The 27,047-nt window shown below is 50.6% G+C and overlaps 2 protein-coding genes across 3 annotated transcripts; one reads left to right on the top strand and one right to left on the bottom strand.

Moving 5' to 3' along the window:
- Positions 1-369: 369 nt before the first annotated feature.
- Positions 370-5,405, bottom strand: POLR3D (RNA polymerase III subunit D). 2 transcript variants are annotated; one of them, XM_087816067.1, is made up of 10 exons: positions 5,326-5,398; positions 4,938-5,107; positions 3,949-3,992; positions 3,205-3,356; positions 2,927-3,051; positions 2,553-2,721; positions 1,922-2,187; positions 1,324-1,476; positions 1,086-1,160; positions 370-744 (listed from the first exon to the last, which is right to left on the bottom strand). In XM_087816067.1, the coding sequence occupies exons 2-10, from the start codon at positions 5,100-5,102 to the stop codon at positions 595-597; spliced, it is 1,299 nt and encodes a 432-aa protein (XP_087672193.1). In that variant the 5' UTR covers positions 5,103-5,107; positions 5,326-5,398; the 3' UTR covers positions 370-594. The 2 variants fall into 2 exon arrangements, with proteins under 2 accessions (XP_087672193.1, XP_016067205.1); XM_016211719.2 differs by having other exon boundaries at positions 655-1,160; positions 5,326-5,405.
- A 12,776-nt stretch (positions 5,406-18,181) lies between these two features.
- Positions 18,182-25,395, top strand: PHYHIP (phytanoyl-CoA 2-hydroxylase interacting protein). Its single transcript, XM_016211720.2, has 4 exons — positions 18,182-18,373; positions 19,517-19,691; positions 21,575-21,692; positions 23,323-25,395. The coding sequence occupies exons 1-4, from the start codon at positions 18,209-18,211 to the stop codon at positions 23,855-23,857; spliced, it is 993 nt and encodes a 330-aa protein (XP_016067206.1). The 5' UTR covers positions 18,182-18,208; the 3' UTR covers positions 23,858-25,395.
- Positions 25,396-27,047: the final 1,652 nt, after the last annotated feature.

The raw sequence follows: 27,047 nt of genomic DNA, 5'->3' as shown, positions 1-27,047 counted from the left end.
TTAATTGCTCTTTTGAGAAATACTTCAATGGAAGCTAGAAGACTACTGCTACTTATTGCAGGGGTGAGGGTAGGAAGAACAAGTCCTGGGACCACTGTGTCACCTGAAGGCATTTGCAGGTGCTGGGAGGAGTCCCCGACTTCTTTGATAGAACCTATAGCTAGCACCTCATAACAACAAACAGGAAGCACTTGGCTAAGAATGCTCATGAGAAAAAGGGCACAGAAGGGCCTGAACCTGTACCTTCAGAGCATTAGGCCCAGGGTGGAGGAGTGAGATGTGGAATAAGAATGCAGACAAAGCAGCTCTGTTCACTTCCTCCAGAGACTCTCAGAATCTCTACTTTGTTTGAAAACAGACTCAGGCACGGGAAGGGAAACTAACATTTATTGAGCGCCTACTGTGCATGTCTGGCCTTGTGCAAGGAGTTTCCATCTACAACATTCCATTTAATCCTCACACCAACCTTGTGAGGTAGGTATTATCCTCATTTTTGTCAGACGAGGAATATGAGGCTCAGAAAGGTTAGGTAGTTTGTCCAAGGTCACACTACTAGTTACTGACAGAGCTGGGCTTGAGTACTGAGTCTCAGACTCAAAAATTCCCTGCTCTCTCTCCGACACTGCCCCTCAGGAGGAAGGAGGGAGCGAGAGCAGCAGCAGCAATCTTTACACTTCCCACAGTCAGAACCAAGATGGTCACCACGAGGAGCTTGTACTCTTCCACAGACCCTCCCCTCTCTACCTGGGGAGGAGGCAGTCAGTTGAAGAGATAAAACATAAATATAAAAATAAATAGAAGGGACAAGTCCCCCAGCAGCAAGGACATGCAGTATCCATGCTGTGGGAAGATCACTGTGCATAGCTGCTGTGGGAGGGAGCCACACAGGCCCTGTGCAGAAAACTGGGACAATGGCTGCCAAAGGCTGGAGTGATGGGCCAAACAGGCTCCTTCTGGGTCACATAGATTTTAGAACAAAACGTCTGGAGCAGGCAGCAGCCATGGGCACAGTCACCATCCTCCTCCATCTGCTCATTTTACCGGTGTTTGTGATCCAAGAGGGATTCAAAATCGGGGGAACACACAAGTTTGTGCTTTACATGTCCCAGGACTGTCATCTCCCCCGTCCTACTGTCTCCAAGGCCCACGGACACCAGCTCCTGCCAACAGACAGAGAAGGTGATGAGAACCAAAACCACATAGCCCATCAATCAGTCCTGATTTTAATGTGATAATTCCAAGAATCCTTCTCCCCCATTTAGCACTGATTCTCAACACTCAGCCTCTTAAAGGGCCTTTGCCCTTGAACCTACGGGCTCTTACCTGCAGGAAAGAGCAGGTGGTTCCCATTGTTACATCCAGAGTCACCTTGCCCAGGAGGAGCTGAACCTTTCCAGACTTGCGAATGAGCAGCTTGCCAACTTGACCCTCTGTCAGGTCAGCCAGGGTACAAGCATTCTCTGCCAGCCTGGCTTCCTGTGAGGAGAATCAGGGTATGGAGATGGGGTGTTTCCTCCATCCTTCATGAGCGAACCCTTTCCCAAAGGAAGGCATCAGCAACAAAAGTTAGCATAAGCTCCCCCAAAAGGGCCTTTTCCTAGGGCTGTTTGCCACTGGTTAAGAAACAAAACCCACAGCAAACGAATAAACAAATGGACAAAATATTAATAAATGCTGAAACTGGGTACATGAGGGTTTATGTTCTCTCATGTACATGTTCAAGTATTTCATTGTAAAAAGTAAACATATATATAATTGAGTTAGACATACAAAGCCTTAAGCCCCTTATGGGAAGAAAGAACAAATGCATATTATTCTTGCAATTCAGCTTGGGTGGGACACCACTGCTTCACCCTATAGGTCGCAACTTCCCTTCCTGATCAATCCCCCCGCATTTTCAGAGAACTCATCCTGAGCATACCCGGTCTTTTTCTTGCTTCACAACCACTATCTGTCCATCCTCACTCTGCATCTCTGTCTTGATAGGCTTGACGTCCTGAGTTGGCGGCTGGCCAGGGAGCGTGTCTGGTAGCTGGAGGAACAGCAGCTCTTCATCCTGTGTAAGGCTCAGTTCCCTGAGCAGCTCTGCCACAGACACGTCCTTCGGGAGGCCTGGGGTCTTTCTGGCTGCTCTGGGAGGAGCCTTCATCTTGGCCTCCTCATCCTCATCTCGTGGCTCCTCTTTCACTGCCCAAGGTAACACAAATGGAAGGGCTATCAAGTGACCACCCATGTCATCTCAACGCACCCATCCTTTTACTCCCAGCTGTCCCACTGTCACTCAGCCAGGAAGCTGAGAGAAACACTGGTTGTGAAGAGAGATCCAGGAGTTGTGTGACTTGTCTAATAAGGGGTATCTGTGGCTAAGCCCACTGGTCCATGTTAGCATGAACCCTCTGAGAGTGAGACTTTGGTGTCATTGTTCAGAACATGTATTTTACAGCTGGAATAGGAGAGGACCTGCTTATTAGCAGCAATCTGGGAGACCCATGGGGCGGGGGGAGGGGGGGGCAGCCGCAGAAAAGGAGACGTGACATTAACTGACACAGTACCTTTCACAACAGGCACATCCACCTCCATGTCCTCTTCCTTGGGGCCAGCCAGCCAAGGTTTAACATCTGGTTCTTCATTCTCTTCCTTAAACAGCCACCCGGAGTGAGCCAGAGGCAGCTGTACAGGCATGTTTCGAGTATCATTCCTCAGCCCAGGGTCATCGATGAACTGCCAAAGAAGAGCGAGCGGTTCACATGGCCTGGCCAGCATACACATATACTGGGATTGCAGTCCACTTTACCCTTTTCTAACTGAAGACTCCTCTGCTCACTAGGCTTCCAGGACATCAGAGAACAATTCTTCCTCCAACCCTGACTCCCATAGGTCCTTTCCACAGCCATAAAAGCCATGCCCCCAGCCTGCTGGTACCTACATCATCCTTCTCCAGCATGCGCAGGATCTGTTTTGTTTCTTCATCTGTCTCCCTCTTCTCCTTTTTGATGTTGATGATATGAGAGGGCCCCATGTCCGACACATCCACTGTCTTATCCCAGTTCCCTGTGGGAAATCACCCAGTTCACCAGGGGTAAGGAAAAGGCCAACAGCAAGGAAAGCTAAACTGGGAGCAGGGAATCCCTTGCCCTGCTCTCAGGCAGTCTGAACTGAAATTCCATTGATCCCTTCCTCCAGGAGCCCTAACAGCTTTTGTACCTTTTTTCTTCATCATTTCGGCTGGGCCCTGCTCAAAGATGGAATGGGACTGGATCACTTCTGGTCGACCCCGGCCCCGTCCATGCCCCTCTCGCTGTCGATCTCTATCCCTTTCACGCTTCTCCTTCTTGATGGCTATTTCTTCCTTAGGCCTGGAAAAGAGAATGGATTAAGGGAAACCCCTCACTTATCCTGCCTCGGAGAACCAGTCTTATTCTCCCACATATCTCCACTCCACCTGAGCCAATAACTACAACATGAGAAACAGAATCCAATCCTAAGTCTAATACCCTTCTCACTTCCTTGATGGGCAGAGTCCTTTCAGTTTGCTTTATCTTCTTGTTTGAGGGTATATATAGGAACTATAACTCTAAAGTTGAATTACAGAGACTGCCCTAAAACGAAAATTTTTTTTGGTATTGATTGAAAACAGGAATGCTGTAATGTAATAGAACTTAAGGGAAACCTTAATACATCTTTGTCTAAACTAGTGGTTCTCAACTCAGGCTGTAAAAGATAATCACTGTTTCACTGCAAACAAGTTGCATCACAAATTCTGGGAAGGACTCCCAAGCATCAGTATTTTTGTAAAGCTTGCACATTAGAAACAGCTGGGAGCCAGGGTTGAAAAGAACTAAATACACAAATTTAAATTTCTGTTCCACACAGCTAGTTATTTCCCAAAAGGTCCAAATTCAGAACAAGTAAATAAGGGGTGAGAATTCAGAAGGCCTAGCTACTTACTCTTCCTTGATCTTCCGACTGATGATATTTGGGGTGAAAGTTTTCTGAAAGTGAAATACAGGAGTCACTGATTTGGTAATTTCTGATCCCAAAGCACTGAGGAAAAGAAAAACTCCCAAAGGGGATCTGCTATGGACCAAGACCACCATGGTTCTCTTTTGTACATTCCACACTGTTGTCAGAGATTTCCAGAGATAGACACAAGCTTGAAAAGGAAAATTGTGAAGTCATGGTGGCAGAGTTACACACAAAAGGACACCAAAACCTATTTAAACTAGCAGCTTCAGTTCTCCCCTCTGAAAGGAGAGCTCCCAAGACTTCTAAAAGTAGAGGAATTTATCTAATCTCCCCTCCTGTCTTCAAACTGCTACAGAGAGCAGTCAGTATCCCAGGAAAGTGCTCAAGCTGGAAAGGCAGAGATCTGATAGTACTCACAATCAGATGATAGTTTAGACTGCCACCAGAATTTACCTAGGCAAACTTAAGTCTTTAAAAAAAAAAGGCTGCTTTATGCTTGTTAATGCCCCACTCCCTACTTTCAGGGCTACTCTTCACATCTAGTCCTAAACATAAGGGAAGAGAACACAGAGCCTCTAATGCCATGCCTAGAATTCATTATACTCTAGACCAAAAGTACACACACTGGGATTCATGGCAAATTCAGAACTCTGGAAAACTGCAGGCAAAGTTTATGCCTGTGTAACTTCCATGGGTTTCTTAAAGGTGTCCAAACACCAAAAAAGTAAATAAACATTGCTCAAGTTGCTTTTAAACTAATTATTATTCTCTGCCCCGCAGGCATCTCTGAGAACCACGTCAAAAGCTTGTATCCAGCATCTAGACTTCAAGGTAGGGCAGGCTCCCCAGAATTTGCAGGCGAAGTCCGGGGACGAGATCCATGAGGCCCTACACCAAATCTGGCACACGGCAGGCCTTACATGAACATCAGTTGAACCCCAGGGGGCCTGGAATTCAAGGTAGTCGGGTACCTTCTTGACTCCCCCGAGGGTGAGATCCCTGGAGCGGATGGAGGGAAGGCGGCCCGGGGTGAGGTGTGGCGCCGGCCGCTGTCCAATAAGCCCCCGGGCCCCAGAGAGGAGGGTGCGGGGCCCTCCAGGAGCGCTGGGCTCGCCCGCGGCTTTTCCTCCCGACATGTTGCCTGGGAGGGAAGAGGAAAGGGACAACAACGTCAAACGAGGGGATGGACACGCGGATCCTGGGCCGAACCCCACCCACCTGGTCGCTCGCCCCCCTCCCCGTCAATGCGTCCCTCCCCCGAATCTCAGCTCCTCCCCTCCCACGTGGCGACTCCCCGGACCACCCCAGCCAGAGCCCTTGGCGCGCCCTCTCCCCAGGTCCCGCGAGGCAGGGCCGCACCCCAGAGCACCCCGACGCTACACCGTGCGGGTCGCGACTTCAGCTCCGGCGCTGCCCGCAGCCGGCCCCAGGTCTCGGCGTGGGGCGGAAGTCTGCGTGGCGGGGCCCGGGCGCCGCCATCTTGCCGCGAGGCGGAAGTGAGGTCGGTGGGCGGGGCCGGCCACACTATTTATCCGGCGGCGCCCCGCTCGCCTCCGCCTTCTCTTCCCGGTTCTTCCCGGAGTCGGGAAAAGCTGGGTTGAGAGGGCGAAAAAGGAAGAGGGGACTGTACCTGGTTACGCCTCGGGGTCTCGGCCTAGGGCGGAGGGAGGCTGAGGCGCCCAGTTCTGCGCATGGGGGTCTCGGCGGCCGCCGTCACGCAACGTGGGGATTCTCCGCGGAGGAGCTCTGGGTCACTGGGGTCGGCGCAGCGAATGGGGCGAGGGGCGCGGGGCAGAGATTGGGCCCCGGACTCACTCGGGGAGCCCTGGCCGGGCTGCGGGCTCGACGGTCACCTTGGAATGGTCACTGCACCTCTGGGCAGCGGCGTCGCCCACTCTCGGGGGTCCCTTCCCTGGATTCCTGGTGGGGTCCTGGGGTGAGGCTGTGGGGCTGCGCTGGAGCCGCTGCAGCGGATCAACTGAGCACCTAAACGGTGCCCGCCCTGGGCTCTTCAGTGGGCTCTTGGTGCAAGTCTGGAACCTGGAAAACCAAGTTTGCTCTACTGGAAGGGACGAATTCAAAGAACTTTAATTGTGACTCCTACCTTTGTAATTTAACATTGAAAATATCCTTGACTGTTACTCCCCCCACCCCCACACCATGTAAAAACCAGGGAACAACATTAGGTAAAGTTTGAGGGAAGGAAACACAGTTCTACTTTAGTTCCACATGGACTACTATTAAAACTTTTGTAATGTATTCCAGCCTCCTTCACAGAGCTGTCGTATATTGTACTACAATTTTGAATCCTCCCTTTTCAAACATTTCTTTGTTGCTGTATCAAAAGGCTACGGTACTTCTCAGGTGGCTATATCCCGATGCCTGTTTTCCTGTTTGGACACTTAGTTTCCTTTTCCTGTTGTAAATAACGCTGCAGTGAACATCAGGTGCAGTTAACGTTTTTTCTTTTGGATTATAATCCTAGACGAAGTTCTAGACGTGTGATAACTGGCCACATGATGTACTTTTTTTCTTCAGTAATTTTTTTTTATTTTGAGGTAATGGTAGACACACATGCAGTTGTAAGAAATAATGCAGAGATCAAGTACCCGTTTTCTATTCCCAGTCAAGGCACATACCCAGGTTGTGGGTTCTATCCCCAGTCAGGGTGTGTATGGGAGGCAATGGATTGATGTTTCTTTCTCTCCCCTCGCCCCCTCATCAATAAACATATCATCTGGTGAGGATAAAAAAAAAGTAACATTGATACAGTCAAAATACAAGACAATTTCCATCACCATAAGGATCCTTCCTGTTGCCCTCTTATAGCCACGCCTTCCTCCCTCCCACCCATCCCTGGCAACCACTAATCTGTTCTCCATTTTAAAAAAATATATATCTTTTTGATTTCAAAGACGAAGGGAGAGGGAGAAAGAGAGAGATAGAAACATCAGTGGTGAGAGAGTCATCGTTGATCGGCTGCCTCCTGCACACCCCATACTGGGGATCGAGCCTGCAACCTGGGCTTGTGCCCTGACTGGGAATTGAACCGTGATCTCCTGGATCCCAGGTCAATGCTCAACCGCTGAGCCACACCGAGCTGGGCATGGTCTCTATTTTTATACTTGTATTATTTCAAAAGTGGAAATCATTAAAAAATGGAATCATGCAGTATGTGACTTCTTGGGATGGCTTGTTTTACTGAGCATGATTCCCTGGAGATTATCCAAGTTGCATTTATCATTAATGTGTTCTTTTTATTGCTGAATATCCATGGTTGGTTTAACCACACTTTGAAGGACATGTGGGCTTTTACGAATAAAGCTGCTATGAACATATATGTAGAAGTTTTTATGTACACATAAGTTTTCATTTCTCTGGGATAAATGTCCAAGAGTGCAATTGTTGGGTCAAATGGTACTTACATGCTTAGTTTTCTAAGAAATTGCCAAACTGTTTTCTCAGTGGCTGTATCATTTTGAACATGCACATTTTATATTTCTTCACCCATTTTGCTAAATTGTTTTAAAAAAGGGTTGTGCTAATATGCATCACCACTAAGAATGTACATGTATATAGTATGTAAGAATATATATAATATTTTCCACATCCTTTTGAGTCATGCTCTTAAAATTTTTGACAACTTAATAATATATTAATATTTTACTATTTCTAACCAGATTTTTTTCTGGTTAGAAATCATAACCAGATTTCTTCTCTTCTTACTTGTTTTTATGATTACCAAACTTAGCCTAAGAAAATCCCTTCCTGTCCCCTGCAGAACTACATACAGCAGCCTTTAGCTTCTGACTAGAGCACTAGAAGGAATTGCTTTGATTTCATTCTCTGGGCTTTGAGGTCCACCAACCTTTTAGCAACTCCTCAAATTTGTTTTATTTTTTTTACAAAGATACTTATTCATTGTAGAAAATTTGGAAATTTTTAAAAAAGCACCCAGAAGAAAATTAAAACCACTTACTATTATCCCATAAACTGTTCTATTACTCGAAGTTGTTTTTCTTTCTTTTTTTTTTTTTCCCTAACCTGGAATCGAACCCCAATCTCCTGGATCCTAGGTCGATGCTCAACCGCTGAGCCACGCCCTGCCGGGCGAAGTTGTTTTTCTATGCATGTAGATATTTAAAATTTGAGATATTTTGCATATAGTTCTTCAATCTTTTTTCTCTTAACATACTGTAAACACTTTCTGAGTTATTAAATATCCTTCTAAATTATGGTTTTTAGTGGCTAAATATTACTCTACATTGTTGTCTTGTAGAGTAACCAGTTTCCTTCGTGCAGTGCTTTTTGAGTTTTTCCAGATTTTTCACCCAAAAAGGACAAGAGGAGAGAAGACCTAAATCATGTCTTCCACCTTTAACATTTGGGCTATAATAATGATTTTAATTTCCCTTTAAGAAGATTCTTCAGCTCAGGTAACTCATTTGGTTAGAGTGTGGTCCCCATATGCTAAGGTTTCGGGTTTGATCCCCAGTCAGGGCACAAACAAGAATCAGCTAATGAATGCATAAATAAGTGGGACAACAAAGCAAGGCTTCTCTCTCTCTCAAAATCAATCAAATTTTAGAAAGAAGATTCTCCAACCTTTCCTTTTATTAGGCTAATATACTTTCAGCACCATTCTGCTTTTTTCTTTACTTGTTTCAACACCTCCCTCTTCATTTTCTCCCAAAGAGTGTTCATTCTTTTATCTAGCCTCAAAAGAAACCTATAAATCATTACTAACTGAACCCTGTGTAATCACGTCTGTGATTCTAACATCTTAATTTGTTTTTAATAACATGTTATTTTTACATATTTCATAGTAAGTACAATCTTATTCTTTTCTGATGACTTAATGAAACTAATAATCAAACTTAAGAACAAATATAGTTTTCTGGGTCTAAGTGCAGGTTTTGAGAGGGTGTAAACAGATTCTGTCAGAAGCCTCTTCCTGTGAATTCTTTTTTTTTTTTAATCTTCACCTGAGGACATGTTCATTGATTTTTTAGGAGGAGGGGAAGGGAAGGAGAGAGAGAGAGAGAAACCTCGATGTGAGAGAGAAACACTGATTGGTTTCCTCCCACACTCTGGGGCCAGTGATGGAGCCCGGAACATAGGTCTGCGCCCTGACCGGGAATCAAACCAGAGACCTTTTGTCGTGGGCAGTGACACTCCAACCAACCGAGCCACACTGGCTGGGGCCTGTTCCCATGAATTCTTCATGGGCGTTGCAAATACTAATTGAATAAAGAACTGTTTTGAATATGCATCAGTAGAGTAAGAGGAATGTGTGGTATGAGGATGCCATCCAAGTTCAAGCTGTAACATGTTCTTTATGAGTAATTTGTCCTAATTTGTTGCCATCGTTTTGCAAGCCATTTACCTGCAGGTTCCTCCTCACCTTCTTGAGCTCTACAGATTGGATGTCTGTCCTTACCCAAACTTTTCATCTTCCTCCTGGAATTACTCAAGGGTTCCCCACCTCGGTACATGGCAACGCCATTCCTCTACTAGTTCAAGTCAAAAGTCTTGCAGTTGTTCTTTGTCTTTCTCTCAAGCAGTACATCTAAAATGACGGCTCTTCCGTATCTATCCAGAATCTTACTACTTCTCGCCGCCTTCACTGACATCCCACCTTGGTCCAGGCTACCCCCATTTTCTTTGCTGTGATTATTATAACAGCCTTCTAACTGGCCTCCCTGCTTCCACCTGTGCCCGCCTCAGTGGAGTCCCAACACAGCATACTTAACACATTTCACACCAGTTCAAGTCTCTGCTCCTAAATTTCCCAGTAGGTTCCCATTTCAGAGCAAAAACCAGAGGCTTTGGACTGGCCTATGCAGCCCTGCATCATCTGTCCATCCAACCACCTCTCTCTGTCCTCAGCTCCTGCCTTTCTTCCTTCACTCACGCTGCTCCAGCCACACTGGTGCCCCTTCTGTTTCTGGAACATCGTGACATGCTCCCACTTCAGGGCCTCTGCACCTGCTGCCTGAAATGCTCTTCCCCCACGTAATTCTGCATGGTGCCTTCCCTCCCTCCTGTCAGGGTTTTTTTATTTATTTATCCCAAAGTCACCTTTTCAAGAAGGCCTCTCAGATGGCTTTACTTAAAATTGTAACCTCCCACTCCCCCAGGACGTTCGCTATTTCTATTTACTGACTTATTTTTCTCTGTAGCACTTATCATCACCCAACAGAGTTTGTTTATTTATTTGTCTTTCTTCCCCTTACCAGAAAGTAAGCTCCAAAAGAGCATGGATCTTTTTCCTCCTTCCACTACAGTGTCTTCATTGTCTGAAACAGTACCTGATACATAGGAAGCACCCAATACATTTTTGTTGAATGAATAAATAAATTTCAGTTTGTCACGAGACCAAGTAACAACGTGGATGTACATGAGGGAAAGCAGGGTGGCTTGTTTCCAGGCCAATTGCATCAGTAATTTACCTTCGGCGCCACTGATGTAAAAGCCCTCTTTGTGTTGTATTTTCATGTGTCTTCTCTATAGGTTCTTCTCCATGCAACTCTGTGACAAGGATAACTATGACAAATACTGGGTGAGGGGGGCAGAGGCCTTTCCACCATGGCAGTGGCTTATGTATTCAGTATATGTGTCTTGCCCCTGGTGTCCCACCACGCAGGGCCCAGTGGGATTCCACAGTTTCTGTTATGCTGTTCCACTCGGGTACAACTTAGCGACTACCCCAGGACCATGGTTCTATCATGTCAGTCCTTCCCCTTTTCATTTCACCTGTGATTCTTTCTTCATTGTTCTTTATCTTCTGCCCCTGGAGTTTCTTTTGCTCTCTCAACATTTCACTAGTGTCTCTTCTCTAGTTTATCAGAGATCCTGAGAATAATTTGGAATATTTCCATGTCTTAAAATTGTTAAATATTTCAGTTTTTAAAAGCTAAAAAAAAGTATTATATTCTTTAGTTGAGTGAATACTCAGAGATGTGTCTAGTTTTTAGAATTACTTTAATGCTCTTTAGTAAGTTTAAAATAGGCAACTGCTGAGGGTTGTAGGAGGTCTAAACATAATTTCAAAAAACTAAAGTAAATAAGCACTGAGAAATTCATACAGTTCTTACAAGGAGTCATTGCCCACTCCTGTCACTGTCAACACATGTAAATAAGCAAGGTGGTTTTTCTGGCCAGTCTGGATGTGTATGCATTCATTGGCCCGTGAGATCGCCACACTTAGATCAACCATAGGAAATACAAGTGCACATTTTGAGTCTATAAAGTGTGTAAGCAACTGTAAGGCTGTGGGTTTTGTTTTCACTTACAGCGTCATCTCTATTACATCAGACTCTATATTTGTTCTGTGCCCTCTACCATGAAGAACCAGCCTTTGTGCTCGCACCTGAATTTAAATCTAATTTTACTTCTTATGGACTGAGTCTTGTTTCTCACTCTATCATACTTTTTAAGTAGGGTTAATGGTTCCACCTCTCAGGGTTATAAGAATCACATGCCTTGCACTGTGCCTTGGTGCTTAATAAGTGATTTGTTATTATTAATACCATAGCTTAGCTAAAATATTTAATATGGAAACTTCCAAGCATGCACAAAAGTGGAGAGAATAGCTTATTGAATCTCAGAGTACCAGCTTCAACAGTTAACCCACTCCTGCTGACCTTGTTTCATCTATTCCCCCACCCCTCCACCCCAATTATTTTAAAACAAATACAGATACCATGCTATTTTGCCCATAAATACTATAATCTGTAATATAAATTATTATATCATAACATGATATAATATGAAGCATATTCTTTTAAAACAATAACAATAAAATATCATCAGAGCTAATAATTCCTAAATATTATCAAATATCCAGTTAGTATTCAAATTTCCCAATGGTTCCATAAGGTGGTTTTTTGGTGGTGGTGGTGGTTGTTTTATAACAGTTTGTTTAAGTCAGTATTCAAATATGGTCCATACTCTTAATATTTTACTGGAAATATAATTAAGGCACAGGAAGAGATTTTTTCTATAAGAATGTTCATTGCAGTGTTATTTAGAATGGAGGAAAAGTAAGATAACTTAATCACAGAAGAGTAAGGAATTGGCTCCCCCAAAAAGGGTGTATGACTTGACAATCGAACATACACAGCAATTGAAAACAATACCGTAGAAAGGCTATGCAATGAACAGAAAAGGCATTGGCAACTGAGAAAAGCAGGTTATAAAACAGTATTCCTTTCTATTTTTGTTAATAAGGTATATAGCTCATTTCCTATATCTGAATAGCAAGGACACAAGAGACTTTAATTTTCTCTTAAGTTTTAGAATTAAATCTCATCCTTCTATAATGATCACGTATTACTTGTGTAATAAAAAGTTATTAAAGACAAAAACGCAGCAGCAGTGCCTCTTGGCAGTGGCTTGGTTTCACGCGGAGTGAGTTATGTTTGGCACACTTCGCTTTCTTCCTACCATGTGTTTCCTCATGTGATCTGCTGAGAAGTCCTCTGAGGTAAGAAGAGGCAAAACCCCTGGGAGGGCTGTGCCTTCACCTGACGCCAGTACCCAACTCTACAAAAGCGCATTCAGAGGGCTATTGTTCACTGCTTGGGACACATGATCTCATGTGCTCTCCACATGCCATCCCGCCAAGGTAGGAGGCAGAGACGTGCTGGGGCTAGCCTTCCTTTCACAGAGGGGGAAACTGAGGCGCAGAGAGCTTGACCTTTTCCTCACATCGCCCCTCGGGTTGGCCGTAGGGACAGATTTTGGCCCTGCTGTCTGGTGCCGGCCATCACCGGGAGATTATGTTTTGCATCTCTTTGGGGTTTCACCATCTCAGTGTAGGCTTGGCCAAGGGAGTGCTGGGTCCTGCCTCAGTGTGAAATGCCACACCGCATTCTGTGGTTCGGGATCTGACCAAACTTGCTCAGGTTCTCCACACCCATTTAGGGTGGGATGGACTTCTGCTTGTCTCTGCTTTCAGTGAACTGTTCACTTTCTGTCCACTGTCACCTCCTCTAACCTTTGCTGCTGATGTCTGCAGCCCCTGAGTCCCTCTCAGTGAGTGTCCCTTATGCTCAGCTCATGCCTCCTGTGGCTCTCTGAGGTCCTTACCCGGCACAGTCTGTTGTCTCCTGACTGCTGTCCCTGTACCAAGCCCTCCCTACCCCCACCACACACTCCTGCTTCCACAAGTCTCCACTTGGCTTGGCCCCACCTGTGCCCTGGAGCTGGTCCTGACTCCTCCTTCTCAAAATTTTTATCTGTACCCTGCAATTTAGTTGTCTACTTCTTGTTTCCTAATCATGTCTCTAAATGTCCATCTTTTCCTCCCTAAAAGACTGTGGGCTCCCTGCAGGCAGACGCGCACTGATATGATGGCAACGACAGCAGCTCTGATAGGTGACTGGGCCCTCCTCATGCACCAGGCCCAGAGCTGAGTGATTCACGGATTTATCTCATTCAATGATGACAATAAACATATGTTATTACTCCATTGGACAGATGGAGAAACTGAAGAAACTGACAGATGAAGAAACTGAGAGGTTGAGTAACTTGTTCAAGGCCACCCAGCTAGAAGTAAGAGAGCAAGAATTTTAACCGTACCTGACTGCAGAGCCCATGCTTCCCCACACTGCGCATACCCACTGTTGGGTGCTTGGTTCAGTTTTCTTTGAGCGTTGTTCACGGTGGCATCCGCGGGGTCCTCATTTCCCGGCGGTAGGAAAACCTCCTGCAGATCCTTACCAGCAGACAGTACTCTCTCTGGCCAATGTGTTCAGGGCTTGGCTTCTCTGAGCCCAGACGGTTGGCTAGAATTCGAACACTCCAAGCTCTGTGCGTCCCCCCACCCCCACTTTCTTGCCTCTGCACACCCTTCACAGCCCCACAGCTTCTCGCTCCTGTCCCTTTCCCCTGGGGACAACTAAGCAGTCAGAGGATTTTCCCTAGACCACCAGGGTTCCTTGTGCTTCTGTAAGATATCTCTTGATAAAGTCAGTAAGAAAATGGAGCCACGGGTTAGCCAAAGGCCCAAAGGAAAGAAACCAGACTAAGACGCTGCTGCCCCCCCACCCCACTCCACACCTGTAGGGGCTCCCATATCCCATCTGTACCCTGTCCCTTCACAGCCACCCCCTCCCCAATCAGAATCTTTGCTTCAGGCTCTCAAGCCCTTGGGCTAAGCCCCACCCCTATCCCAGCATCCTAAAGTTTGGGGGCTGCATTCAACTGAGAGATTTCCAAGTAGAGGTGTGTTGGAGGGACTTCTGTCCTGGCACATGTCCTGGGAGAACAGGGAAAGGGGGCAGCCACTACCTCTGTCTCAGAAGGCAGCTGAGCGTGGCTCCCTTCGAGACCTTCTGCCCTTTCCCCCTCCCACCAGCCCGGGCGAACAGGGACCAAGCTTGGTTATTGTCACCTGACGCTGGGCAGCCGCTGATCCCATTGGTGGAGCCAGATTGGGTCTGGCTCTGGCGTTCCTTCTCGTCTTCTCTGCCTCTCTCTCCTCCACACCGCTTGGATTTCGTTCTCGCCTCTCCTTGCTCTCGACTGGGAACCTCGCCTCTCCCGGGGCAGCGGCGCGCCGCGGAGCAGGCAGGGGCTGCCCGTGGGGCATGGAAGAAGCCTCCTTCGCAGCCGCGAAAGCAGCCAGGGGAGCCAGCGAGCGCAGCTGCCTGTGACCCGGGCATCCGGCCCGCTGCCCCTCTGCCTGGGGAGCCCTTCCACACCGAGCTCTCTCCCTTTCCTTCCTTCCAGGTCTTCCTCTGCAGAGCCTGGTGGAGCAGGTGAGTGCCCTTCCTCCCCAGAGCATCCTGCTGTCAATCCTGAGAGGGACTTGGGTGGCCGGGGGCTAGGAGCTGGGGGCACCAGGGTCCTGCCACTGCTTGTGGTGCCCACCTGGATTGCCAGGGCTGACGACCTTGTCCCCTCCCTTTCCCCCAGGCCCTTGGCCAAGGGGTTAACAGCTGGATCCGGTCTCCAGGGCACCACAGTTAGTCACCCCGTGACCATTCTGCTGCAGTCAGCGATGCCAACAGGAACAGTGGGGTGGGGGGCAGCTTCTTCTCTGGCATGGCTTTTCTGAATGGGCACAGGCAGAGGGTATCATGCCAGTGTGTGCACCATGTATGCAGGCTTGGGAGACAAGGGTTGCCTGCGTAGATAGTTCTGTCTGCATGCACTTATGTTCATGTGTGGGTTTTGACTGCTGTGTGGCATGTCTAGGAACATGTGTTTTTTGTACATGTGAAACACATGTGTGGGGGATCACTTACCTGAGTAGCCTGCGAGTACATGTCGGTGGGGACAGTGTGAAGCAGTGTGTTTATGGGGTGGACATATCCCTTGTCATGTGTGTGGGAGTACGTGTTGATGAAGGGTTTCTATGTGGGAGGTGCGACTTGGAGCAGAAGGGGGTAGGTAGGTGGAGAGTGTGGGCAGAAACCCCTGTCTTGGGCAGAGCTGCGTAGGTATGCAAACCTGTTGGCATGTGAAGGCTCAGGACTGGCAGAGTGTGGCCAGAGACAAACACATTTTCAAAGTCTGCGTCTTTGAGCCTGGAGAAGACTTGAGGGTGAATACCAGAAGATGGGCAGAGGTGGATGTGTGTGCGAGTGTACACGGTGTCCAAGCAGGCATATCAGCTGCCTTTGTGGAGGTGCCACGCATGCATGTTGGGGCCTGTGGTTTCCCCCCCAAATTATGGCTTTGTGAGAAGGTGTGCATACGTGTGTATGTGTGAGAGCCTGGGGACATAAACATGTGTGGATGTATGTGGAGGTGACAGCTAGTGATAGTGGAAGGGAAATTGCTGGACAGTCTTAGAATGTGGAGAGTGGGAAAGTCCCTGAGTGCGTAGGTGAGTGTGTGGGAGTGAGAATGTCTGAGGAGGTGTGTGCAGCCTGTCAGTGGGGATACTTGGTGCGTGCGTGTGTGTGTGTGTGTGCGCGCTCACGTGCGCGCGCCTCCCTGCATGTGGGTGTGTGAATGCTTGTCTCGGGGTGGATTCGTACAGAAGTGTGGGTGTTTCTCAGGTGTTGTCTCAACCTGCCTCTCACACCCTGCCCTTCCTCGATCATCTGGGCTTGGAAAACTGGGGTTCATGCCCACCTTTGGCCCACACTGGCTTTACTGTTCTCCCGGTGTCACTCACTGCCACTCTCCCAATCGCACATGGGTAGTCTCAGCTCTGCTAGAACTGTAGAGGGGAAAGGATGACCCAGGACCTGGACACCTCGGCACCAAGCACAGCTGCCCTGTCTCTGGGAGACTGAGGAGTATTGAGGAAGCAGTAGGTGCCTCCCCATGGAGTGGGCGTGGGCTGCATCCCATGTGGGTGGGAGACAGCCACTGAGGCCCTCCTTGGGGTGGGAGTGTGTCTGTGTTGGCCTGTGTGGGTGCATGTGGGGGCACATATATGTCTCCTTGGGGAGCTCCTCACTGGGACATCAGGGGATGGCAACTCCCCACCATTTCACAGCTGTCCCCATGAATTACAAACTGGTTTACTGTATAGTTGTTTCTAGATACCCTGTCCCATTCTGTTCTGTTTTGTGGTGGACCTGGTAGCAACCCCCATGCTTATTTACCATAGGATTCACAAGGCCACTGGCATTTGACTGAACCTCACAACAGGCAGGCATGCGCTTTAGGGTGGAAGCTAAGATGTAACAAAGACTCAGGCAGCACCCTGGGACAGGTAAGGGCTATCACCCATATCTTTTGCCTTGTGCCTGCCACTCAGGCAGCCCACGGGTTAATTTAGAGGTGCCAGGCTCCAGAGCAGGCTTAATTGACAGGAAAGTGTGGGTTGAATCTTCTGGAAACTATAAATAGAAGCACCTGCTTTCAAAGGCACAAGGTACCCTTACCCTTAACGCCTGGGTGAGGAGAGGAAGAGGGAACGGGAGAAAAGGAGGTAATATTCCAGAAATCCGAGGTGTGCCAGGACTAGGCTGGAGGAAGAGCCGGCGAGCATGAGCTCCACTGGGTGCTGAGCAGATGTCCCAGGAGAAAGTGCAGCCTACACTCATGCAACTGTCCCAGAGATGGTCCCTTCCCTCCTCTCTCCCCTCTCCCCTCCCCTTCCCACTCCCCAGAGTCCCAGTGAGCCAGGCCAAAGTCAGGGCCAGAGTCAGTGCTTCGTAGCTAAGCACCAGTGAGAGTGATGGTGGTGTGGTCCTTTCACGCTGGGAGAGCAGCCAGGGGAAGAAGCGAAGGAATGAGAGGGGGAGGTGAGAGAAAGTGCCATTTTCGAAAGAAAAAGACAGAGAAGGAAAAATAAATAGTGGTAAAATCGTGCACCTGTGCATGCATGCACACAAGCCACACATGTGACACACACATGAGGAAACATAACCTTTGCTTAATGATAAAGGGCTTGAGTGCTCCGGCGTCAGACAGACCTGAGTTCAAATCATTTTCTAGCTGTGTGACCTTTGGCATCTTAGTACCCCTGACCTCAGCTACCTCATCTGTAAAATGGGGATAAAAATGGTACCTACCTATAGTGAGCTTACATGAGATGGTGTTTGTAAAATTATCAGCACATAGTCAGACTGCAGTAGATGTCAAAGGTAAAACTAATTCTTTAGAAGTCAAGTGACAGAGGAAGGAATGATAGTGGAAGAGTTATGGATGGGAGAAGGCCTGTGGCTTTTACTGCCCTCCCCCCCACCAGTGCATCCACATGCATCTCTGTGGCACTTGCACTCCCAGCCCTGTGTCCTCATGACCCCTGCTGAGTCACCCCAGAGAAGAGGGGGGACTGACCCCCAGAGCCCTGGCACCCTTGGCTGCTGGTGTTCTCCTCCAGATTGCACACTCACACCCATCCCCTGGGTGAGTGCTTCCTGTCTCTCCTACGCCTCATACTGTTCTCTCCAATCCCCCCTTTCTCTTTTCACGCCTGCTGGCTAAGGGCCCCCTCCTCGGCTCCATCTGCTGCAAATCTGTCCAGCCTGGCGTTTGCAGCATTCCCACTGCCTCTGCCACCTGTCAGGTGCCGTCTGCTCTGCAGACCCCTCCTAGGAGAGCCAGGAGCCTCTGGGGGCCACCCCATCCCACCTTCAGTCCTACCCCTCCAGTCTTCCTTGTGCCACCTTTCCGCCAGATTTGATGAGACAGGTGCAATCGATGGCTCCTAAAGGTCCCACCCGGAAAGGGATGTTGGGAGCAAAACATTCCAGAAAACTCCATGGTGAGGAGGGAGGTGCTGATTCTTCTCCTCTTAGTCCCCACGGGAGCCAAAGCGAAAGGGAGCATGGAGCTGCTGTCCACGCCCCACAGCATCGAGGTCAACAACATCACCTGTGACTCCTTCCGCATCTCCTGGGCCATGGAGAACAGCGACCTGGAGAGGGTCACGCACTACTTCATCGACCTCAACAAGAAGGAGAATAAGAATTCCAACAAGTTCAAGCACCGGGTGAGTGCGGCCCGGGGGCGCCTCCCCCTAGCGGGTCTGTTCTCTAAGGGGGCAGGACAACGTGCCTGGAGGGGACAGCAGGGAGCTGGCCAGGCCCAAGTCCAACCCAGGCTCTCCTTACTGTGTGATCCTGGTAAAGTTATTTAACCTCTCTGAGCCTGAGTTCCTTTGCTGGCAAAAAGGGAATAATAATAATAATGCCAGCCCCTGCAGGCTCGTGAGAGGCTTCTGCGAGGTAATGTTGATGTGGCTCTTGGCTCAGGGCCCAGCGCGCAGTGAATACCTATAGGCATCGGGACGAGGGCTTCTCAGGGGCGGGAAAACCCCGGCGGGGGCCGGGACATCACACCTGGGGACGCCTTGTGGACTGCGTGGGTAACACGGGCCCTTTGCTGGGTCCTTCAGGGCCCTGTGAGCCTCTCTGCTCCTGACCCTCTGGCCTGTTTGCTGGGCTTAGAAAATGAATGTGAGAGAGTCCCCTGTCGGCTGGGTGTCCTTTCCCTGGGCTAAAGCTGGTGTGGGGGCGGGTGGGAGGAAGGCTCCCATCTTCTAAGCTGGCAGAAAGGCAGGGGGAAGAGTTAGGTGGGAAGAAGCTGGTTCCCACGACGACGGCATCATGTGGGTTACTCACCCTCTCTCTCTTTGGAACTGGCTCCCCTGATCTGGGTGTCTTTTGGCAGGCCAGTTGCCACGGTGACGTGAATGTTCAACACCACCCCCTTAACCTCCTCCCGAAAGAATAAGGCATATTTTCCCTTCCTCCCTGGCTTCTCAGCATTGGCCGTTGCCGTGGAGACGGCACTGCAGTGTGCAGCGCTCTCGAAGTCTCCCTAGAAAACCGAGGTCTTGCTGCTCTCAACTTTGTGGGTCTCCACCCCAGTGGCCTCTCTCCTAAGTTCCCAAGAGCACGGGCATCAGGGAATCAAGGAGGGGTGGCGGCTGGGGAGTGTCCCTATGGCCTTCCCAAGGGCCCCCGCTTCTGCTGGAAAACGGTGGCCAGGACACCGCGCCATCGAATCATTGAGACTCTGGGCCTCTTCTGGAGGCATGGGGCCACCTGGGGGTGGAGGTCTGAGGGAATGCCAAGGTTGAGAGTGACCCCCAATTTGACTCTTGTCTCTTGGTCTGCACCCCATGTCTCAGGATGTCCCTACAAAGCTTGTGGCCAAGGCTGTGCCACTGCCCATGACAGTGAGAGGCCACTGGTTCCTGAGCCCCCGCACAGAGTACAGCGTGGCGGTGCAGACGGCTGTGAAACAGAGCGACGGGGAGTACCTGGTGTCCGGCTGGAGTGAGACGGTCGAGTTCTGCACCGGAGGTGAGGCCCTGCAGGTCTGCTGGGGGGGGGGGCTTCATCTAAACACAGCAGACACTGTGGCCAGCAGACACTGTATACCAGCACTGGGCTTAGGCTGGGGGGGGGGGGGGGGCTTCATCTAAACACAGCAGACACTGTGGCCAGCAGACACTGTATACCAGCACTGGGCTTAGGCTGTCAGGGAGACACGGGTAGACAAGACCTGCCCCTGCCCCCCAAAAAGCCTGCACACTGGTGCAGGAGGCAGATATGAGCACTGCTAATCATGGTGACAACATCACTTCCATAAGGGGATGGAGTCGCTTTTCTGTCTTGAGGCAAGCATGCTTTTTTAAATTGTGTAAAATACACATAAAAGTTACCATCTTAACCATTTTAAGTGTATAGTTCAGTAGTATTAAGCACATTCACATCGGTACGCAACTAATCTCTAAAACTTCATCTTCCCAAACTGGAACTCTATACCCACTGAGCGCCAGCTCCGCCTTTCCCTTCACTCCAGCCCGGGCAACCACCACTGCACTCTCTGTCCCTCTAAATTTGACCATGCATGGTACCTCATGTGAGGGTAATCGAGCAGCATCTGTCCCTCTGTGACTGGCTTATTCTCTCAGCATCATGACCTCAGGGTTCATCCATGTTGTAGTATGTGTCAGAATTTCCTTCGTTCTTAAGGTGGAATAATATCACAATGTGTGGCTAGACCTCGTTTTGTTTATAATCGTTGGTCCATGGGCACTTGGTGGAACAATCACATTTTGCTTGTCTTGAGTCTCCACTTGGCCTGAGAAAATGTTCCTTATTCAGCGATTCCATGAACTCTCTTAGCAGAACTTAGCTTGCAAATTCCAGCATGGACAAGCGAAAAAACAGGCTCAAGTGTGCTTGGTCACTGATGACCCAGGTTTTGTCCCCACAGTATTCCATTCTTTTCGTGTTCATGGTGAGAACTGCCCCAGATCTCCCTCTGTCATAAGGAAGGGGTAGGGGACAGTTTTAGCCCTGGGCCTCGGCAGCTGCTGGCTCCACCCTCTGCCAATGTCTGTGCCCTTTGCTTTGTCCTTGAGCTTTTTGTCCGTTGTCTTTTCAACGGTGTTCTTAGCTCAGCTGCACACCCCACTCTCTGGAGGTGCTCCCTCTCACTGTGGGGAAAGCCTCTTAGTTTACCCCAGAACTCCACGTGTACTGGGAATTTAATTCAAATGGAGGAGCTGAGGATGGCTGCAGTCCAGTCCATACTCCTCTTGCCAAACCCAGCACCCTGGCCAGGGCTGCGTCAGCAAGGAGGAAAGGGCACCTTTTTCTAATTTGCACAAAGGTAGTAGCAGCCCTACCTGGGCCTCTGGGCTCTGGGCCCTGGCCCTGGCCCTGGGAAGGGTCCAATTTCACTCCCCGGTTTCCAGGCTTCTCTGCTTTTCCTGGGATGCTGAAGTAGAGTCATCACCCCAGACCTGGTCTGCCTAAACACTCATCTCAGTTGTCAGCTGGTTTCCCCGTGGGTGGTGTGGGCAGCATCCCGCCTGCTGGGTTTGAAGGCTCTCCCTAAAAGACCTCAAAATCTCGCCCTCTCAGACCTTCCCTTACCTGCTGGTCCTCCTTTCACACGAGGACTAGGACGCCTGGGATTACAGCCCCGGGGGTCCAGCATGACTGTGTAACTGGGCAGCCCTGCCCTTGTCTGAGCCTCTGGCACTGAGGGTGCAGAGCTGATGAGGACAGACGGCATACAGCTGGCCCGTTCCCATGTGGTTCGAGATGCCGTGAATGTTCGGTGTCCCCTGCTGCTCTGAGCACAGTGGGTTGGCGTTCACATTGTGGGTGAGGAGGGGGGAAGGGCTGTGATCGCTGCCTGGCCCTCGGCTCACCCACCTGCTCTCTTACAGATTATGCCAAGGAGCACCTGGCACAGCTGCAGGAGAAGGCCGAGCAGATCGCAGGCCGCATGCTGCGCTTCTCTGTCTTCTACCGCAACCATCACAAGGAGTACTTCCAGCATGCCAGGTGTGTGCAGCCCTGCATGACCCACCAGGTCCCTCCTCCCTCCCCCAGCTCTACCTCTGTTTCCCAGGCTGTTTGATGTCACCCTAACTTTGTCACTTGCCAGATCCTCTGCAGAGTTGCCATGCCTTCCCATCACAGGCTCACTCTGGGGGGTGGAGGCTTAGGATTGAGCTCCAGGGAAGGAGAGGGAACTCAAGATAGGGCTGCCTGGGGAACCTGTGAAAACAGCCTGGGTGAATGAGGACCCAGGTGGGATCCTCCTTTGAGGCAGTTCCTGTCACTGGGTTCTAATGTGAAAGGCCAGCTATCTCTCCAGTTCAGGCCCTGGATCCTAAGGGGAGGTAGCGAGGCGAGGCATAGAGTGTGAGTGGGCTCTGGGCATGAAGGCGTGTGGTCTTCACACTGTCTGCTGGGGAGCCTGGTGGTTTTAGGGTGTGTCTTAGGCAGCCCTCAGGGTGGTGCGGAGGGCTTGCTGAGGAACTCTGAGGATGGACTTGGTGGACCTCACACCTATCATTCAACCTGAGCAGGTTCAATTTCATTGCTTATGGCCCGCCTATGTATAATTCCCTTTGGGAAAAAAGAGAGGATTCCACATCCAAAAATTCTTGATCCAATCGATGATGTCATCCGACATCTTCAGCTGACACATGGGAAGCCTGATACCCAGAGGGCCGGCAATTCACTAGCCACTTAGGACAGCCAGGACCAAGCAAGAGTGAGGCTGGATCAGGGCTGCCCTCCCCGCCGTGACTGCTGACACTGCTCCAAGTGTCCTTCTAAGGTTGGGCCAGGACAAGCCACCGCCATTTCTGTCTTTATCATTGCACCACTCTGACCCTACCCCAGGGCAGTGGGGGCCTGGAAGGCCTTTGATGTTTGCATTGAAGAAGAGAGGCAGTGAGGTGAATGGTGAGGGCACTGGCCCAGTTTGGGTTTCTCCATCAGAAAACAAGAAAGAGACAGAGAGCACCCATGTGAGATAGGATATAAAGAGGGATAAAGGCAGAGTCCCCCTTTTGAAAACCTAAGGGACAGTACTGACAGATGGAATTATTGAGTAAAATTCAGTATCCTGCACATAGTAGGCAGTCAAAATTTTGTTAAGTGCAAGTGCTTGATGTTCCCCAAGGTTTTAGAGAGGAAGGGACACCTGTGCTGGGCTTGGAAGGATGAATAAGAGTTTGCCAGGCCAGAGGGAGAAAGGTGGGAAGGGAAGTCCAGGCAGAGGCAGAGCACTGCAAGTGCAGAGGCAGGAAAGAGCTGGGGCGGGGTTCCCATGTGGCTGAAGGATGTCACCTGTGGGTGTGGGGGTGATAGGAGGTGGAGCCCGAAAGACCAGATTGTGAGGCCTTTGCTTTTCACTCAAGCTCCATCAAAGGGTGTTATGCTGCGGAACAGCAGGTTCAGACCTCTCCTCTGTGAAAGAGTGGGCTGGATCAGCCCATCTCCAGGGCCCTCCCTGCTCTCGCATTCTGGAATGTTCTATTTGTGATGGGTGGAGGCGGTGGCTGGTGGGAGAGCTGGGAACTGGGCTGGCTCCCTCCTCACCACACACAGCAGCCAAGCCTCGGCCCAGCTAACCAGTGGCATTTTCCCTTCCCTTTGGCATTGTCCCTGGGGTGGGTAGGACCCACTGCGGGAACATGCTGCAGCCCTACCTGAAGGACAACAGCGGCAGCCACGGCTCCCCAACCAGTGGCATGCTCCACGGGGTCTTCTTCAGCTGCAACACGGAGTTCAACACAGGCCAGCCCCCACAGGACTCCCCCTACGGCCGCTGGCGCTTCCAGATCCCCGCCCAGCGCCTTTTCAACCCCAGTACCAACCTCTACTTTGCGGACTTCTACTGTATGTACACAGCCTACCACTACGCCATCCTGGTGCTGGCCCCCAAGGGCTCCCTGGGGGACCGCTTCTGCCGAGACCGATTGCCCCTTCTGGACATTGCCTGCAACAAGTTCCTGACCTGCAGTGTGGAGGATGGGGAGCTGGTCTTCCGCCATGCCCAGGACCTCATCCTGGAAATCATCTACACTGAGCCCGTCGACTTGTCCCTGGGCACCCTCGGGGAGATCAGCGGCCACCAGCTCATGAGCTTGTCCACTGCCGACGCCAAGAAAGACCCCAGTTGCAAGACCTGCAACATCAGTGTGGGCCGCTAGGGACTCCGGGAGAGCTGGGGGGCTAGAGAGAAATGACAGGCAGGGTGGTGATGGGTGACATAAGTTCAGGGAGCTGGCTTTCTCTCCCCTGCCCCCTACCCCCTCCACACAACCAGTTCCCCCTCCCCCACCCCTTGGCTATTCGAGGCAACAGAGGGTGGTCTCCTTGGTAGGCGTGGTCCACTCATGCCTGGTAGACTTGGAAAGGCTCTTAGCTTCAGTAGGTTGGTGGTGGTAGGGGATGGGGGTGGATTTCTGGAGACTTCCCCTTTCCTCTGGTTTCCCTGTCCTGCTATTTCTTGCTTCATTCCAGGCCTTCATCTCATGGAGACTTGTGGCCTCTGAGCTCTTTCCTGGAAGCCTCTCTAGGCTAAAGCCCACATGTAGCTTGCCTGCCTCCAGAGGGGACACAGAGCTGTGGGGTGGTCTTCCTTAGCCCCACCCACCCCACTCAGGACCAACACAGGATGCCCTTCTCTGCTCAGCTGGCCTGGGGGCTTCCCAATCCAGACTTGGCCCCTCCTCTCTATAAATAGTCTCCTGCACTGCTGTGACTTCCTGCCCCGCAGCACCTTCTCCTGCATGGGGAGAGCTGTCCCTCCTTCTCACCTGCACCCTAGAAAGGGGCCCTCTTTTTTCTCTTGGCTTTGGGGCATCCAGGCTGTTGGAATCTTCCCTTTGTTCTGGAGATAATATCAGACCCCAGAGGACCTTCTCCCTTGCTCAAGGCACTGGGGCCTGGAATGGCAGCTACTGGGGTTGAGGAGGGGGAAAGAGACCCCTGAGACCCAGAGGGACCCCTTTCTAAGGTGGGGGTGGGCTGCCTCCTGTCCTGAGGGGACCTGGTGTGGAATAGACCTGAGGGCTTTCCCACAGAGCCCCGGCACCCGCCTGGCTGTGAACTTTGCTAGCTCTCTCTCTCTGACTGCACTGTGCCTGTGTGTGATCTGGACTGTGGCTTCCCTGCCACCCCTCCTGTGGCCCCACCCACTGGCACTGTCCGCACCCCACTTGAGCCTTTTGTTGGAGAGCCCCGTCCCTGGGGAGCTCCTGATGAAGATTTTCCTGGGCCTAACAGTGTTTTTAACCTGTTTCCTACTTTTGTACGGGTCACCAGGGTGGTGAGGGTGGACCCCCTGAGACAAGCAGACCAGGTTGGCTGACGAGGAGAGGTATTGATGGAGGCAGCTAGCTGTTTGGGGATGATGGAGGTGATGTCAGGTGGAGAACAGCCTCCACAGTGACAGCCGGATTTCTGTGAGGAAGGACAGAAGGGGCCGGCAGGCCAACAAGGCCATATCTCAGTAAGAGGCAGGTGGGACAGCTGGCCGCCTCTTCTGTAGCCACAGGGAGTGGTGTGGTCAGCTGTCTCTGTGGCATGGATCAGGTCTGGGGGCCCTGGGAGGTGCATGGAGTAGGAGAGGACATGGGCCCTCAGGCCCTTTCCCCCTCTGTTGGCAGCATTGCTGTGGGGGTGGCCCGCTGCCCTCCCTTCGCCCTATGTCCGCCCCAGGCTGGGGCCCGCCTGCCTGTGCTGTGCTTGCGATGTGTACCAATAAACAAACCACCATAGCTTGAGAGCCCTGCCTTTCCTTGGGCTCTGGGATGTGGGATGCAGGGCTCAGGAAGCAGAGCCACATCTCCTGCTTGGGAGGGACTTCGGAGGTCATTTGGAGCTACCCTGCACTTTGCAGAAGGGGAAACTGAGGCCTCTTAGGAGAGAATCTATAACAATCTGGAGGCTAACCAAGGTCCCCAGCCCCCCTCCCATTTGGAGACCTTTCCACTGCAGCATCAGACCCAAATGCCACTGAATTTCTCTCCCCCAGAGCCCCTGTCCCTTCCTCAGCAGGGCTCCTCTTTTGCAGATGAGTCACCTCTGTGTCTATTATCATGGACTTATTAAAATGATCCTCTGCTGGAGTGGAAAAGCTCCAGAAAAGTTAGAGCCACCTCCCTGACACTTCCTGGCTCAGGGCCAATGAATATGTGTCACCCAGAGCCTCCTAGGGCTAGGAAGGAAAGCTGGAGGGCAAAGGCCACTTCCTGAGGGCCTACTATGTGTCAGGCATCGCGCCAGGTGCTTTCACACATCAGCTCTTTTAGTCTTCACAGTGGCTCTGAGCTGTATTCACACTTAACAGATGAAGAAAATGAGGCACGAAGAACTTAAAAGGCTCGCCCATGTCTTACAGTCAGTAGATGACAGTAGCCAGGATTTGAATCAGAAGCTGGAATCTTCCCATTTCACTGCCCTGTGTCCCCTAGTGTGTGCCAGGCCACCTGAGACAGTAAGCAGGGCCTGTCTCAGACACACTGGCCCTCTCAAGGATCTCCTCTGGCTGACCAAGGCCAGTCCTAGTTCCTGAATAACACCAGGGGGGGCTGTGGAGTCGAAAATGCCCAGGAGGCTTATTTAAAGGGTTTGGGCAGCAGCTGGTGTACAGAATTCCCAGGACAGGGGGTGACCATCATGGTCTACCCTTTCACCTCTGAGCAGGATACCCTACCTCCCACCATGAGCTGAGGGGGTTTCAGAGTCCTCCAGAGGAGAGGTGCAGGCTTCAGGCTTCCTTTTGTGAATCTTTGTGGTTTTCTTAGGAGATGTTGGCTCTCGGTGTCCTTTTAGTGGGGGACCATGGCGGCTAGCTGAGGCAGGGTGGGCGGGGTTGGGGGGAGTGCAGGTTTTCTCCAGAGAGCCTGCCTCTCCTTCCTCTCTCCAGATGGCTGCTCTCTGGCACATGCATGTCCTGCGCTGCAAGAGGTGCCCATCAGACCAAGCTGCGTCAGGGCATGTGGTGGAGTCTTCTGGCCTGGAAGGAGAGGTCTGCACGGGAGCACATGTGCGTGCACACACACACACATGCTCTCATGCACCCTCCTTGGGCTGGATTTAGAAGATAGCCTCGGTAGCCACAGAGACCTGAAAGGTGAGGGACAACCTTGGACTGAAGTTGCCAATGTATAGAGCAGGGCCCCCCGAGTTAGCCCTGCTCCAGTGCAGGTGGGGAAGGAAAATGAAACAGTGGCCACCAAGGGTGGGTGTGTTCTGCTGTACAGACACAGACACACAGACACAGCCAACACATACACATAACCACATGTACTAATGCTCCCAATACACACACGTACGCACGCGCACGCACGCACACACACACACACACTCTCTCTCTCTCTCTCTCTCCTCTGC

This window comes from Miniopterus natalensis, chromosome 4 (assembly GCF_054644295.1).
Source record: "Miniopterus natalensis isolate mMinNat1 chromosome 4, mMinNat1.hap1, whole genome shotgun sequence".
NCBI classification, from domain to species: Eukaryota; Metazoa; Chordata; class Mammalia; order Chiroptera; family Miniopteridae; genus Miniopterus; species Miniopterus natalensis.
This window is presented reverse-complemented; position numbering and strand designations above follow the sequence as displayed.